Genomic DNA, 15,545 nt, shown 5'->3' on the forward strand with positions numbered 1-15,545 from the left:
TCTATTGGGAATGTGATCATGAGTGGTGAACTGTAGTGTGTACCCTGAGTTTTACATTGTGACAGCTGGGATAGTCTTCAAGCCATCTCCAGCAACCCTTAAGTGCTTAAGAGGAAGGAAGAAGGAAAGGAAGGAAGGATAACTACAGTTTATGATCTCAGCTGTGATTATTAGAGGTTTGTGCTTTCTAGACATTCCCTGTAATAGAAAGAGCAGAGGGGTGTGATACTTCATCATGGCCAGAGGGAGGCACTGTGGAACCATCAAACAAAAGACCCCAGTGCTGATAAGGCAACATGCTGTCCATTACCACCAGGTATGAGGACACAAGGTAGGTGGCAAACTCAATGATCCATCCTCAGGCGCCCCAAATGAGGGTAAATGTGTTACTTTCCTTCAAGACCTGTCATATTATTTTGTATCCACAAAACTATTAGAACAGAAATATTTTAACTTAAAAAGATAAATCCAAATAGATTAAATCATATTTTACTTTTTTATCACTTTCATCAATGCCAGCCATATTTTCTGTAGAATAGAAGTAGTACTTGTATAATGGTTGTGCCTGTTGCCTGAGATCCCATGATTGTAAGGTGACTGAGAAATATTTCTAATTTAAGAAAACTGTTAATTCAACAGTTCCTAAAGTCAAGAAGAGGAAAGACAATCCTGAGCTAAATAAACAAGTGAAAAAGAAGAAATAATTTCAATGGTGGTAACTGAATTGCCCCTCGGGTCGGGGATAAATAAAGTCTTCTGAATCTGAATCTGAATAAAAACTCTGTCAACAGATGAGAACCAAAAAAAAAAAAAGAGATCAGTATTTTAATACAATATTAAAGAAAGTAATAATCCCCTTAAAATGTGACCAATACACTAAATCTGTATGAAATCTTACATAATAGATGTTAGAATTAATTATGAAACAAATACTGGAGAAGGTCTAATGGGCATAGACACAAATCTTCTTTTACAATAATGGCATTAAATGTCATTAGATATGTTACCTTTTATAACACACTGTTATGGAAAAATAAGATAAAAATTGCAATTAAATAAAAATTAAAAACATATTACATTTAAAGTGTAGTTTATATTTTAGTTCTCAGACCTTTAAAGTGCAAAATAACAAAAACAAAAGAAAATAGGCCTCACTTCTTACTTTGTATTGTGGTGAAAAGATTTAACATTCAAGAAAAAACCATGAAGGGACACGTCCTACAGTCATAGTTTTACAGATTTATTTACACAGAAAGAATCAATCTACAGTTTACTTTGTATTTTGCTTTAGAAGACATGATGAGAAACAAAATAAGAAACCATGTTTCTTAAATATGTGTAATGTATATTTTTTGCAAATTTACAATACCATTCGCTAGAAAAAAAAACCCTGCATGGTTTAAATCTCAAAATCGTAATATTTGCTAATTCCACTTGTGGTTCTTAATATTAAGTACAAAGATTTGCTCAATTACTATGTGACATACATGTTTGTACAGTTTGAATCTGTCATAGGCCCGATGTGATTTCCACAAAACAAAATGCATGTCCAACGTATTTATTCTGTTTACAATCAGAAAGGGAAGTATTTAAAACTATAATTGTGAAAAAAAAGAAGAAACAAACAGATTTTTTTTAACTTTTGTATTTTTTGAAGACGTCAACAAAATGTCTCTATATCTGTTCCTCATACCCCCCCCCATATAATGTAGAATTAAACCTGAAGATTAACTGAATAAAAATATAATGTTGTACTACTGTAGTAGTAGTTTCTACTACTGTAGAAAAAGAATTGAGTACAAATAAAGTGTAGCAATAAGCAACCACAAAAAAACAGAAAAACAAAAGCAGCGTAATTCTGTATAAATACAGTACACACCCTCACAAAAATAAAAAAAATTAAAATAATAGAGTAAAGAGACTCAAACAATTGTAATTCTAATCTATTTCTCTCATACTTTTAAAAATCAATAGTTACTTTTTCAAAACATCAGGCACTTATTTCACACAAGTATAAATCATACATCGTGTCTAAAATCCATTTAGCTGGTTCAGTCTAAGGGTCTTGGTAGTGGCTCCATTAAGGAGCAGACCTAGCTTGAAGTTACTGCAATGTTAGTGTTGGTAAAATGGAGTGTTGTGTAAGGAAGGACAACTATGTGCAAACATGTGGATCACCACAGCAGATCAGTGTCTTCTGTCGTGATCCCTTAAGAACTAACAGAGCAGCAGGAGGCACACCTACATGACATCTCTGCTACTACTAGCAGTTATTATTTTATTTTTTATGGCTGGTGACAACTTTCACTTCACTGGGTTGAGACTCTTGAACGGGGACACCCAGGGACTCCTCCGTGCTTTTAGATGGCATCATCAAAACTGTGCTACTATCCTCGCTGTCTTCTCTTTGAAACATTTCCTTTAATGGTGTCTCTAAATTCCAGCCTCGGTTCTTTGCAAATGTGTAAATACTCCCAAAGAGATCAGGAAACAATGCCAGAACATCAATTTGGGCTGCTTCCTTGGCACTGTGAACAAGGAAGGTTTTATTACTGTATGGATAGAGAGATAGAGAGATAGAATCATTTAGTTTAACTTACTAATGCACATGGAGATTGCGTATGAAGCGCAGTAATGCCAACGTGATTTCAGGGTACGGCTTTCTGCCATCCATCACCCGAACCAGCTCTTGTGGAAACTGCAACAAACACATTAGTCATGAAGTGGATTTTAGGAACATAGACATTTGATCTGTGATCTTGCAGTCACCTTATTTTTCCACTGTTTAAAGGATTTGTCCGCAGCACATTTTTCAAGAGAATCAATCAGCTCCGGGTCAGCCTTTCTATAGTTTGCGACATCGTCTCTGTTACCGATCTTTATCAGGTATTCAGTTTTCCTGGAAATTTCAAATTATGCTTTATATATGAAAAAAGTACAAATGAAACATAAACAAAAGAAGAATTAATGAACATTTATAAATATAATAACAAAAGTGTAGGAAAAGGATTTAGCATTAGCAGAAAATGTTAGCATGCATGCTTAACTAGGTTCGTCCCGGACGATCAACTGTGGCTCAGGTTTTTCCAACATTAACATCTCTATCGCCATTTTACAGTGAAACCAGGAATCATACATCTTGTTCCAGTAATCAGGAAAAATGATTTATCAGTCATCAATCAGCATGACTTCCTTACTTTTCAGAAATCCAGAAGAAGGGATGGTTTAAGCATTCTTCTACTTTGGGTCTGTCCTTTTGCTCTTTGTTGATCATCCACTCGATGAGATCTTTTGCCACCACATCTTGAACATGATCCAAACTGTACTTCCCATCATAAATGTTAGACTCACATTTACAGGATATGTCACCAAATGGATGGTGGCCTCTGGACAGGATATAATAGATCAGCATGCCTGCAACCTTAATAATAATACATGTTATCAGTTTAGATATGTTTACCAAGTCATCTTTCAGTTAATCAAGTTTGTGTTCAGACTTTACCTGGATGTCTGTGCTTGACTTGTATGATATCACAGATTCTTCTGCTAAAGTCTCTCGGGCCATCCAGCATTTGGTTCCTGCACTGCGTGTACGTAAAGTTGTTTGGTCTTTGAGTAAGCGTCTGCTTATGCCAAAATCAGCTAATCTTGCCCTCCCAGTAACATCTGCAGGAAGAATCATGTGAAATAAAATCATATCTGGTAAATATGAATTAAAATGTTTGTTTTCTTGAATTTCAAACACGTCTTACCAATCAGAACGTTCTGGGGTTTGAGATCTCGATGAAGAATTTTTGAATTTGGAGAGTGAAGCACCTTTAGGCTTTCTAGAAATTCTTCGACGAGTTTCCTTAAAACCTTATCTTTCTTATCGTTGTTACAGTCATCAATAATATATTCTTCCAAAGTGCATTCACAAAGTTGCAGACAAAGATATCCAAAGTTCTCGTCCTCCTGAAAATCAACATATCGTACGATATATGGATGATCGAGTTCAGGGAGACGTAGGATTCCTTCTTCTTTCTTTAGGACCTGGTATTTGCTTTTAGACATTCTCTTAATGGCAACTTCTGTGCCGTCCTCTCTCAGCCCCAAGAAGACTTCAGTACCATCACTTCCATTCGCTATTCTGAATTCTTCATCATTCACATAAATAATGCTTCTGATTCTGGATATTTTACTGTCATCTGCACAAACAAGTTTCTCCAGTTTCTCCTTCCACCTGTTGCTGATCGAAAGCCATTTTTGTTTTACTGATTTTTCATTGGTTTTGTAGTCAAAAGACTTTAGATTTGAAGTTGATTCTACAACAGAAACTTTGGTTATTGGATCAGTTGCTGCTGTTGAAACTTCATCATTTGGGTCTTCTTGCTTTTTCTTCTTCTTTTTCTTCTTCCTGCCTGATGTTGAGGCTGTGTTTCCCTCACATTCTGAGTTTGGTTTGTTCAGATATTCTTTCAGACTTCTCAGCACCTCTTTCAGCTTGTCATTCATTTCCATTTCTACAGATGTCAGTATGTCCTCAGGTACTGAGGTTATCCCCACTGATTTTGAAATATTTTCTTTCTGTTCAACTGACAGAAGGTTTGCGATTATACCGTACGTGTAGATCCTGATCTTAGTGGAGTGTTGCTCATTTACAAAAGGGGCAACTGTTCTGATTAAGTTCTGTAAAAAGTTGACGTGCCAGTCCTTTGTGCCTTTTGTTTTCTGTGTTATCACATACAGTGTTTGTAGCACTGATGCACAGATGTCAGGTCTCTCTTTTAGGGAAAGCAGTTTCAGTAGTTGTGGAACTATAGCTACTGCATGCTCATTTGTTATTTCATCCATTGTGCAGAAGACTGGATTTAAACTTTCAACTGCCCTCCCTACATGTGTCTTAGGGATTTTTGGAAAGCGACTGGCTGCTCCTGCAATATAAGTATTCACATTTTCAGTTTCCTTTAGCCATTTAATGCAAGCCTGGCAGTATTTATCTTTCCACCTTCCAGTTACAGTAAAAAGGATTTCAATCATGGTCAGATGGAGCCGAGGATCTTCTGACAACATGTGACAGTTGAACACTTTAAACACTCTGTCAGGTGTTTTTTCAACAACAGCAATTTCTATTTTCAAAAAATGTCTGATTTGGGAACACACTTCATCTCCATTTGATGCAAAGTGATTAATCATCTGAGATATTTTTTTACTTTCCATAAGCCACCGAGGATCATTAGTGGGATTATTCCTGGGCGGCAGTGTCACCACTGCACCAGCAGAGATGAGTCTTTTCACGATATCCTCCCTGTTTTCAATAGCTGCAAGTTGCAGTGGTGTGAAATTTTGTTGTTGCAGTGGAGGAGGACTCCATCCATCTGGATTAGCTTTTGCCTCAAGCAACAGATCCACAAAATCAGGTGGTGCTTTGTAGTGTGTGACATAATGCAAAGGTGTCCAGCAGAGTTTAGAAGTAATATTTGGGTCTGCACCCTGATCCAAAAGGTAAGAACAGATATCTGTGTTGTGATTTACAACAGCAGCAATCAATGGGGTTATCCAATCCCTACACTCTCTACAGGGGTAAACTTCATTAACATTATTGTCCTTCAGTAATTTCTTGAGCTCTTTGAGGTCATTGATAGTTATACACTGGATTATAGGATGTGTTTCTGTTGGTAAGGGGACTGCCAGTTGTACTTGAGCAAAAATACTCATAGTTTTCCTTCAGATTACCTGTGAAAGAAAAATTACTGAAATTAGCCAAATATTCAAAATTTGGTTACAGTTTAATCCTTAGAAAAGCGAAAAGAAAATTAATAAAGTTTGAGTTTAAACAATATTAAAACTTTGCAAAGGTTTTTAGAAGTGAATAATTGGCTACCACACTGGAAGATTCATGCATAAAATAATATTCACTTGCAAACACCAACACCCTTAGTTAGAATTCATCAATTTCATTACTTTTGCTTGTGTTACATCTAGCCATAAACGTATCCCAGTAAGTAAGAAATTTTTGGCACAAAATGAAGAAAACGCTACTTTCATTTTACTTTCAAACTGAATTAAGCAACTATGTAGAATATGAATATTTCTGCATTTTTCTTTTGTAGTTTTTGAGACAGTCATGATCAAATGTTCGCTCAAATTACAAAGTGGAATAAAAATGGCTTGAAAGTGGTTTGGTGGGCCTTTTTTTTTTTAAATAATGGATTGGATTTATATAGCGCTTTTCAAGGCACCCAAAGCGCTTTAAAATTGCCACTATTCATTCACTCTCACATTCACACACTGGTGGAGGCAAGCTACGGTTGTAGCCACAGCTGCCCTGGGGCAGACTGACAGAAGCGAGGCTGCCATATCGCGCCATCGGCCCCTCTAGCCAACATCAGTAGGCGGTAGGGTAAAGTGTCTTGCCCAAGGACACAACGACCAGGACAGATCGAACCGGCGACCTTCCGGTTACAGATGCGCTTCCCAACCCCCTGAGCCACGGTCACCCCTGGCGTGTACAAAGATAAAATTAACAGCAATCATTGTATACTGTATATTCAAACTTCGGACCATAAATTCGGAGATGGCAGAGCACAAAATATTCTAAAAGTTAGAAGGACAGTTTACTGATACTTTTGTTTTTGTGGTACAACTTGCTCAAGCCAACGTTTTCTCCATGTTATAATTAGGAAAAATGTAGACATTTTTTGATGTATATGTTCCAAATTACAGATCCTGGTTTATTTTTATAGAAAGATGTACATGTCCAAACATTGCCACAGAGTTAAATGTTTAAAAGAAAGGTCTGAAAGTGTGTCAACAGACCATTTTTAAAATAAATGCATCTTCAAAGGTATTTAACATATCAAACTTATATTTCACAGCAATCATTATAATGTTCCCATTTTCAACCATAACATTTTTATGTAGCTCAGAGATGGTTGATGATGACTGTTAATAAAATTTCTTTACCCAAAGAAAACTTTTATTATTTTAATTAGTAACATGTGTGTTTATCTACAGTTTTATTCTATGCATTACAGAGAATAAAGTAAAGGTTTGAACAGTTATAAAGAAAACAAGACAAGCTAATTAATAAATAATCGTATGTCTTGTTTATGGTTGCAGTTGCATTCTCCGATGTTTTAGATTCAATGTGTTGGTTAAACAGATGTGTCATAGATTTGCCTTGCATGACCCGCTACAGATAAACAGGAAATCATTGTGTCTGTAATTTCACCAACATTAAAATGTTTGTTTAATGTTCTTGCTGCTGTTATTATTATTATCACACGCCTTTCTGTGATGTGGACGAGGATGGTCAGCACTACAACTACTGTACACACTTTGTCATCTGCACTCAGAGTGGCTGTTAGCCCACCTATGCTACGCTGTCAGTGTGACAGTCCAACCAGATTAATGGCTGAAAGGTGCACTTGGATTCATTCTGACCAAATTTCAGATCAACACTTCTTGTTTGATGTTCAATAGAGACAAAACCTCTGCAGCTGTCAGTGTTTTAAGGTACTGCTCTCTTTTGTCTCATCGTTTCCATTTACAATAATGGATTACACAACAGGAAATAGATTTTCATTACAGTAAAGTGCTGTAACTAAATTTAAGGTTGTAATTCACCCACTGTTATCTTCTTCAATGCCTTGTATTAACATAGTGCAGAGCAACACAATTCCCACAGAGCTCGATCATGTTGTTAATAATTTTACTTCTTCCATACGACTCTGGCTACTGTAGCTCCTCTGACAAAGAAGACTCAAAACCAAAATACTTGACTCTCTGGTATAATGTTTAAATGTGCACCCTAAAGCAGATAACTCGTAAGCTGCAGAGGAAATGGTGTCATCATTTAGCCTGGAGAAATAGTTTGCAGCTTTATTTTTAAAAAAGCCCTCCGTAAAGTTAGAACATCTTACTATTCATCACTGACTGAAGAAAATAAGAACAACCTGCAGTTTCTTTTCACCACTGTGCGAGACTGACAAACAGTCAGAGTTCTGTAGAGCCAACTATTACTTTAACATTAACTAGTAATGACTTATAAATAAAGACAATAAATACACGGGCGATCGTGGCTCAAGAGTTGGGAGTTCGCCTTGTAATCGGAAGGTTCGAGCCCCGGCTTGGACAGTCTCGGTCGTTGTGTCCTTGGGCAAGACACTTCACCTGTTGCCTACTGGTGGTGGTCAGAGGGCCCAGTGGCGCCAGTGTCCGGCAGCCTCGCCTCTGTCAGTGCGCCCCAGGGTGGCTGTGGCTACAATGTAGCTAGTGTGTAGCCAGTGTGTAAATGTGTGTGTGAATGGGTGGATGACTGGATGTGTAAAGCGCTTTGGGGTCCTTAGGGACTAGAAAAGCGCTATACAAATACAGGCCATTTACAATTTTAACCACTAGAGAAAAAATAGCCTATAAAAATCTCGCCAACGTAACATTATGCATAGCTACTTTCAGCACCACTGATAATTATTTATTTGGACTCTTTTTCTTCAATTGATCTTTCTCAGTTAGCTTCAGTAATTACTTCCTCCAAACCATCAAAATGTCAGAATTTGCAAATAGACGATGATTCATCTCATAAACTAAATGTTCATAACTAAATGTTATACAATAATATTTGTCACTTTCTGCCAGCTAATTTTGAATAAATCAGTATGTAGGCCTGTGTAGATCTTAGCATCTCCTATAAATGTGCATTAAACCATTTGTTTTGTTTTATCAGGGTCAATTTATATTTCATTTATGCAGACTAATTTTTATGACTTTATTTGGGATGGTTTGGTAACTAAACTCTTTCTACCAGCCAGAGTAATCACTAGTAGAATTTAGTAAAAAACAAATAAACAAAAAACAACTTTGATGCAGACATATAGACTACGAGTTATTACACAGCCTATGTATGCACCTAAAGCACTCACTTTAACTCCAGCGACTGCGCCCAGTCATGACGTTTTAGCTAATCATCAGTGCACGAGTTGGACAAAGCAGGAACTCTTACAATTGTGAAAAGATTGGCCCAAACTGTGACTCCCATACTGTGGAAAACGAAGGGCAGCGGTGAAGCTCTTTTCCTGAGTAACTGACCAGCTGATATTATGGCTGATATTAAGATATTTTGGAATCTCCGCAACAAAACGCAACCGTCGACGCCCTTGATCATAGGGTGTGACCAAAGAGTTAAAAATATTCCGAAGAGGGCTCAAAGCGCACGCTTTCACATGGGTGATTTCATAAAGAAAGCAAAAAGATTATTTTACAATGAAGTTTTAAGATAACTGGTGGAGGATTGTCAGGAAATTTATCTGTGAAGGTTCTCAGTCATCCAGGTCATCGTAGTCAAAGGAGCTTGCAAAGAAAAGCGTCTGGACTTCTTTAAGTTTACTTGAAGACGTTTCACCTCTCATCCGAGAAGCTTCTTCAGTTCTAAGGTCAAATGGTGGAGAGTCCCAGATATAAACCTAGTGGGAGTATCCCCCCACAGAGGGACAAAAGGACCCCCTGATGATCTTCTAATCGCCTGAGCCAAGGTGTGAAACTGGGTGTGGGTCCCAATCAGCCAGAGTTTCGGGTGTGTTCATTGTGAAACCTGGCCCCACCTTATCATGCGAATTCCTGAGGTCAGATGGCCCAGGATGTGAGTGGGCGTTAAGGCGTCTGGGAAGGGATCTCAAAACTGGATTATAGATGGCAGAGAGTTGGTGTCGTAAACCCCCGCCTCTGTTCAAAGATGGTCGCTCACAGTGGACATAGGTTTATATCTGGGACTCTCCACCATTTGACCTTAGAACTGAAGAAGCTTCTCGGATGAGAGGTGAAACGTCTTCAAGTAAACTTAAAGAAGTCCAGACGCTTTTCTTTGTCAGGAAATTTACTTACAGTTTCTAAGAGCAGTGTCTGTTGTTCTGATGAGGCCCACACCTGTCAGGTTACTGCACTTTCTTCACTGTGCCACGCTGTCTCTTCCGGTTTCTCCCATTTCCGGGAATACATTCCAAAGTTGTTGGACCGATTCAGGCCAGAGGAATGTATTGCTGGGAGGTGAGTCGAGTCCATCTCAGGTTTGTGGGATGTCTTCGTGTTTTTTTGGCGGCTTACAGATCACAGTCTACTTCAGGAGAACCTTGGAATTTTGTCTATCCCCGACAGAATTTGTTTGCCCTGAGTCAGGAGCGCGCACTGGGCTGTTTTAGTTCAGAAACACTTCGGTGACTTAGTACTAGAAATGGACCGATCCGATATTACGTATTGGTATCGGTCCGATACTGACCTAAATTACTGGATCGGATTATCTGAGAGAAATAAAATATGTAATCCGATCACAAAATCACCTCACAAAACGCGCTAATTGGCGTAACCCAGCTCGGCGCGTCGGAGCTGTATGTGTCACGTGATAGAGCGGCTGTTGTCTCTAAGACCTGTGGCGGTCTGGTGGAGCATTTGGAGCCTCGTTACATGCTTCCTAACAGCAGCATTTCATCTCGGCAAAAACTAAACCAGAGAAGTAAAGCAAGTGTGTAAGTTCATCCCTGAATGTTTGCGTAGTATTTCCACGTTAAGCTTAACAACTGATATATTGAGCCACAGCTGGACTGGCCATCTGAGTTCCATATTGAGGTGAAAAGGAAGCGATTTGTCCCGTACTTCAGCTAGAATTAAAAAATAGACACAAAGCTGGAGTTATTCTGTGTTTTTGCTGCGCAGTTGCATCTACTTCTCTCATTCTCTCCCCCTCCCTCTCCTGTTATTACTTCAAACATGAAACTGATCAATGATCAGCTTTTCTGCCGCAAGTCCCGTCTTTCTTGTTTGTTTATCGCCCACTTTGCGCTAGAGATGGACCGATCCGATATTACGTATCGGTATCGGTCCGATACTGACCAAAATTACTGGATCGGATATCGGCGAGAAATAAAAAATGTAATCGATCCATTAAATATCAAAAAAGCACCTCACAAAACTTGCTACACGGCGTAACTCGGCTCATAACCTAGCACTTGCAGCACTATGCATCACGTGATAGAGCAGCTGTGTGTATTTGTAGCTTCGCTACCAAACCAGCATTTCATCTCCGAGGAAGTTATCCCAGAGAGAAGTAAAGCAAGTGTGTAAGTTCATCTCTGAATGTTTGTAAAGCATTTTAGCGTTAAGCTTAACAACCGATATATGGAGGGACTGCCTCTCTCTCTCTCTCTCTCCTGCTGCTACTTCAATCGTGAAACTGCTTAATGATCAGCTGATCGGCTTTTCTGTCGCGAGTCTGTCTCTCTCTCTTAGTTTTTGGCCCACTTCTCACCAGAAAGAGGAAACCAGCGGTTGAACAACAGCAGCACTATTAAGCTTGATAAGCTGTTGTTAGAATTTATTTAATATTACTTTCTACACCAGGATCTTTTTCTACGTAGCTGGTAACTGTGCTGGGGCGGATCTAGCAAAGTTTAGCCAGGGGGGCCGATAGGGCATGAACAGGGAGAAGGGGGCACAAAGACATACTTTTCTTTCTTATTCTCATTTAAAATGTCTAGCTTTTAATAAATAATTATCTGAATCTTACACCCAAAGTTTTAATCTGATGTAAAATATATAGTAGTCCATTACTGTATATAGTAACTGTTAAGTCTAATATACCCTAGTAAGCTATACTACTTTTTCCTTTGGGAAGATACCATCTGTGCAGTCTGCAATTTTGTTGAAGAAAGATGTTGAATCTATTTAATTATTCTTGAAAAATAATTAATTTCTGTGCATTTTTCCCCCTGCATCAAATTAAATTTGATTACATCGATTAAGCATCATGAGGTGGAGGGTGGGGGGTGGTTCCCTATTTTTTTTTGCTGGGAGTTTGCAACCCTATTAGTTAGGTTGCTTAATATTTCTGCTAAGTACTCTTTAAAATACCAGAATAGGGAGGATGGAGTAGGTTTAAGTTTATTAGATTGATTGGTTTTGCTGAACTATGAAATATTTTGGGCGCAGTGTATTTTTTACATACAGGTGTAACAGAATTGCTTTAGTGTTGTTATTTACTTAAACTTGAGTATAAACTTATACAAAATGCAGCAAGATATTACAAACCGGATTCCAAAAAAGTTGGGACACCAAACAAATTGTGAATAAAAACTGAATGCAACGATGTGGAGATGGCAAATGTCAATATTTTATTCAGAATAGAACATAAATCACGGAACAAAAGTTTAAACTAAGAAAATTTATCATTTTAAGGGAAAAATATGGTGATTCAAAATGTCATGGTGTCAACAAATCCCAAAAAAGTTGGGACAAGGCCGTTTTCATCACTGTGTGGCATCTCTCCTTCTTCTTACAACACTCAACAGACGTCTGGGGACCGAGGAGACCAGTTTCTCAAGTTTAGAAATAGGAATGCTCTCCCATTCTTGTCTAATACAGGCCTCTAACTGTTCAATCGTCTTGGGCTTTCTTTGTCGCACCTTCCTCTTTATGATGCGCCAAATGTTCTCTATAGGTCTATAGATCTGGACTGCAGACTGGCCATTTCAGTACCCGGATCCTTCTCCTACGCAGCCATGATGTTGTGATTGATGCAGAATGTGGTCTGGCATTATCTTGTTGAAAAATGCAGGGTCTTCCTTGGAAGAGATGACGTCTGGATGGGAGCATATGTTGTTCTAGAACCTGAATGTATTTTTCTGCATTGATGGTGCCTTTCCAGACATGCAAGCTGCCCATGCCACACGCACTCATGCAACCCCATACCATCAGAGATGCAGGCTTCTGAACTGAGCGTTGATAACAACTTGGGTTGTCCTTGTCCTCTTTGGTCCGGATGACATGGCGTCCCACATTTCCAAAAAGAACTTCAAATCGTGACTCGTCTGACCACAGAACAGTCTTCCATTTTGCCACACTCCATTTTTAAATGATCCCTGGCCCAGTGAAAACGCCTGATCTTGTGGATGTTGCTTAGAAATGGCTTCTTCTTTGCACTGTAGAGTTTCAGCTGGCAACGGCGGATGGCACAGTGGATTGTGTTCACTGACAATGGTTTCTGGAAATATTCCTGAGCCCATTCTGTGATTTCCTTTACAGTAGCATTCCTGTTTGTGGTGTAGTGTCGTTTAAGGGCCCGGAGATCACGGGCATCCAGTATGGGTTTACGCCCTTGACCCTTATGCACAGAGATTGTTCCAGATTCTCTGAATCTTCGGATGATGTTATGCACAGTTGATGATGATAACTGCAAAGTCTTTGCAATTTTTCGCTGGGTAACACCTTTCTGATATTGCTCCACTATCTTTCTGCACAACATTGTGGGAATTGGTGATCCTCTACCCATCTTGGCTTCTGAGAGACACTGCCACCCTGAGAAGCTCTTTTTATACCCAATCATGTTGCCAATTAACCTAATTAGTGTTAATTGGTCTTCCAGCTCTTCGTTATGCTCAAATTTACTTTTTCCAGCCTCTTATTGCTACTTGTCCCAACTTTTTTGGGATTTGTTGACACCGTGAAATTTTGAATCAACATATTTTTCCTTTAAAATGATACATTTTCTCGAATTAAACTTTTGATCTGTCATCTACGTTCTATTCTGAATAAAGTATTGACATTTGCCATCTCCACATCATTGCATTCAGTTTTTATTCACAATGTGTTTGGTGTCCCAACTTTTTTGGAATCCGGTTTGTAAAAAAACGTTTTATTGATTAAAAAATACACTATATCGGATTCATATCGGTATCGGCAGATATCCAAATTTATGATATCGGTATCGGTATCGGACATAAAAAAGTGGTATCGTGCCATCTCTACTTTGCGCTAGAAAGAGGAGACCAGCGGATAAACAACAGGAAATGTCAGGAAATAAGCGTAACAACTGCATTATGTTCCTGTTATATGCCATTGAGAAACAATTTTTTATGCCTTTACTGTCATGTTATGCTGGAGCAAACACAGCTTCTCATATTCTACTTTTCACTCTTGTTCACACACACACACACACACACACACACACACACACTCACACACGATAACATCATAGATGAATAATCAGTAATATTGATAGCAATTTTCATCCCTCCCACCTTTGATGCTCACCAATTTGTCTACATGGTTAACAGGTCTGTAACACACTCACAAAAAGATTCTAGGTCTGACCGTGGGCAAAAAGATGACAGTCAACAGTAAAATTCTTAAAGGTAATGTATTAACACAATGATCAAAAAATAAAAGATAAAACAGTCCAGTGTCCTATTTGTGTACAAAGTAAAAACACACAGTCCAAGGCCAGAGCCAGCTATGCCACAAAGCCAGTTGCACTCCACACGTTGTTCACTTCAACAGGGGTAGCAGTTGTCCTCTGAGACCCACCACCCCGTAAGTAGATAGCCAGTGATCACTGGCCTCTGCAGCTCAGCTGTCTTTAGGCTGCGGCATATTACAGGCCCTGGCCTGCACAGAGAGACAAAATAACACGGTTCACTATATAATTCACAGCGTACAACCCACCCATCCCAAACATATCAGGTCATCCGAGGTTTTGTCACATTACATACCTGCACAGAGAGACAAAATAACACAGCAGTGTTTGTATAGTGTGGGCTATAAGTAGACTAGCGTATGAGTGCAGTCAATTACACCTGCCTCCAATTCGTCCAACCCCATTACAGCCATTTGGCTCACTGCAAATGTGACACACACAACCACTCCCAACCCAGTGCAACTTCACACAATAGGAGGACATGACATGAAAGAAACTGTTAGCCCGACACCGACTGAACCGTGGTGGTTTGAGGCCTTTGGGGACCGATCTGAGGTTCAAGAACGACAGCTCCTCTTCGAGCTTCTTAGCTCCACACTGGCACTCATAGTCCAACTATGAGTCCAACTATGAGCAACTGCAGCAGGGAGCAAGAGGAACAGGTGCATTAGAGTTGAACTCTTTCACAGATGAATTACATATTTGTGGAAGGCTGCTCACAGAATGGAGTCTCACTGAGCCTCAATGTACCAGGTCCAGGGAGAGGTGGAGGTAGTCCTCCCGCCCATAATCTTTGAAATGATGTGATTCGGCAGATGTGCACATCTGCCGAATCACATCATTTCAAAGATTACAGACTCACATTGAAGAAATATCACCAGCATCATGAAAACACTTAAAGTTTACTTTGTTCCTACCTGTTGCAGCTCTTTGTGCTTAATATCTTGAAGCCATTGTGAGCTCTAACTGGGCAGATGTAAGGCTTGTCCAAGGCAGCTGCTTCTGTCTGCAGCTTAGAGAACTCACACTGGAGCACGTCCAGAGCACAGACGAGGAACTCGTGGGCATCCTGCACACACAGAACAAAACACAGGTTCAGGTGCAAATGTACAAACTATAGCAGAGATGAGTGTGCTGCGTAGTGCAAAAAGACAGCTGCTTACTTTCTGATCATCATCGTCAAACTCTGGATGAGACGCAGCAACCGTGTCTTTAAAGGCAGGACAGAGCTTTTGTGCCAGCTGTCGTTTCTGAAGCGGCTCAATTTGATGTCCACAAACAGCCTGCAAACAGCAGAAGTGAAGAAGACACAAAGTTAGTTTTA

General features: G+C 39.3%; 1 protein-coding gene across 1 annotated transcript; it reads right to left on the reverse strand.

Annotated features, from left to right (window-relative positions):
• Positions 1-961: 961 nt before the first annotated feature.
• Positions 962-10,176, reverse strand: LOC146391399 (uncharacterized). The gene is made up of 7 exons (XM_084924340.1): positions 9,862-10,176; positions 3,753-5,715; positions 3,503-3,666; positions 3,198-3,421; positions 2,770-2,899; positions 2,601-2,698; positions 962-2,528 (listed from the first exon to the last, which is right to left on the reverse strand). Exons 2-7 carry the CDS (start codon positions 5,695-5,697, stop codon positions 2,279-2,281), a joined length of 2,811 nt encoding a protein of 936 aa, XP_084780466.1. The 5' UTR covers positions 5,698-5,715; positions 9,862-10,176; the 3' UTR covers positions 962-2,278.
• Between the last annotated feature and the right edge of the window lie 5,369 nt (positions 10,177-15,545).

This window comes from Perissodus microlepis, chromosome 3, assembly GCF_051167445.1.
Source record: "Perissodus microlepis isolate ML-2025 ecotype Zambia chromosome 3, ASM5116744v1, whole genome shotgun sequence".
In the NCBI taxonomy this organism is placed as follows: domain Eukaryota; kingdom Metazoa; phylum Chordata; class Actinopteri; order Cichliformes; family Cichlidae; genus Perissodus; species Perissodus microlepis.

What these genes read in the sequence shown, in the direction of transcription:
- LOC146391399 (XM_084924340.1), bottom strand. Translation starts at nt 5,697, where the DNA reads ATGAGTATTTTTGCTCAAGTACAACTGGCAGTCCCCTTACCAACAGAA. An exon ending in AGTCAAGCACAGACATCCAG is followed by an intron (nt 3,422 to 3,502) that starts GTAAAGTCTGAA and finishes ATTATTATTAAG; the next exon opens with GTTGCAGGCATGCTGATCTA. An exon ending in TTAAACAGTGGAAAAATAAG is followed by an intron (nt 2,699 to 2,769) that starts GTGACTGCAAGA and finishes TGTTTGTTGCAG; the next exon opens with TTTCCACAAGAGCTGGTTCG.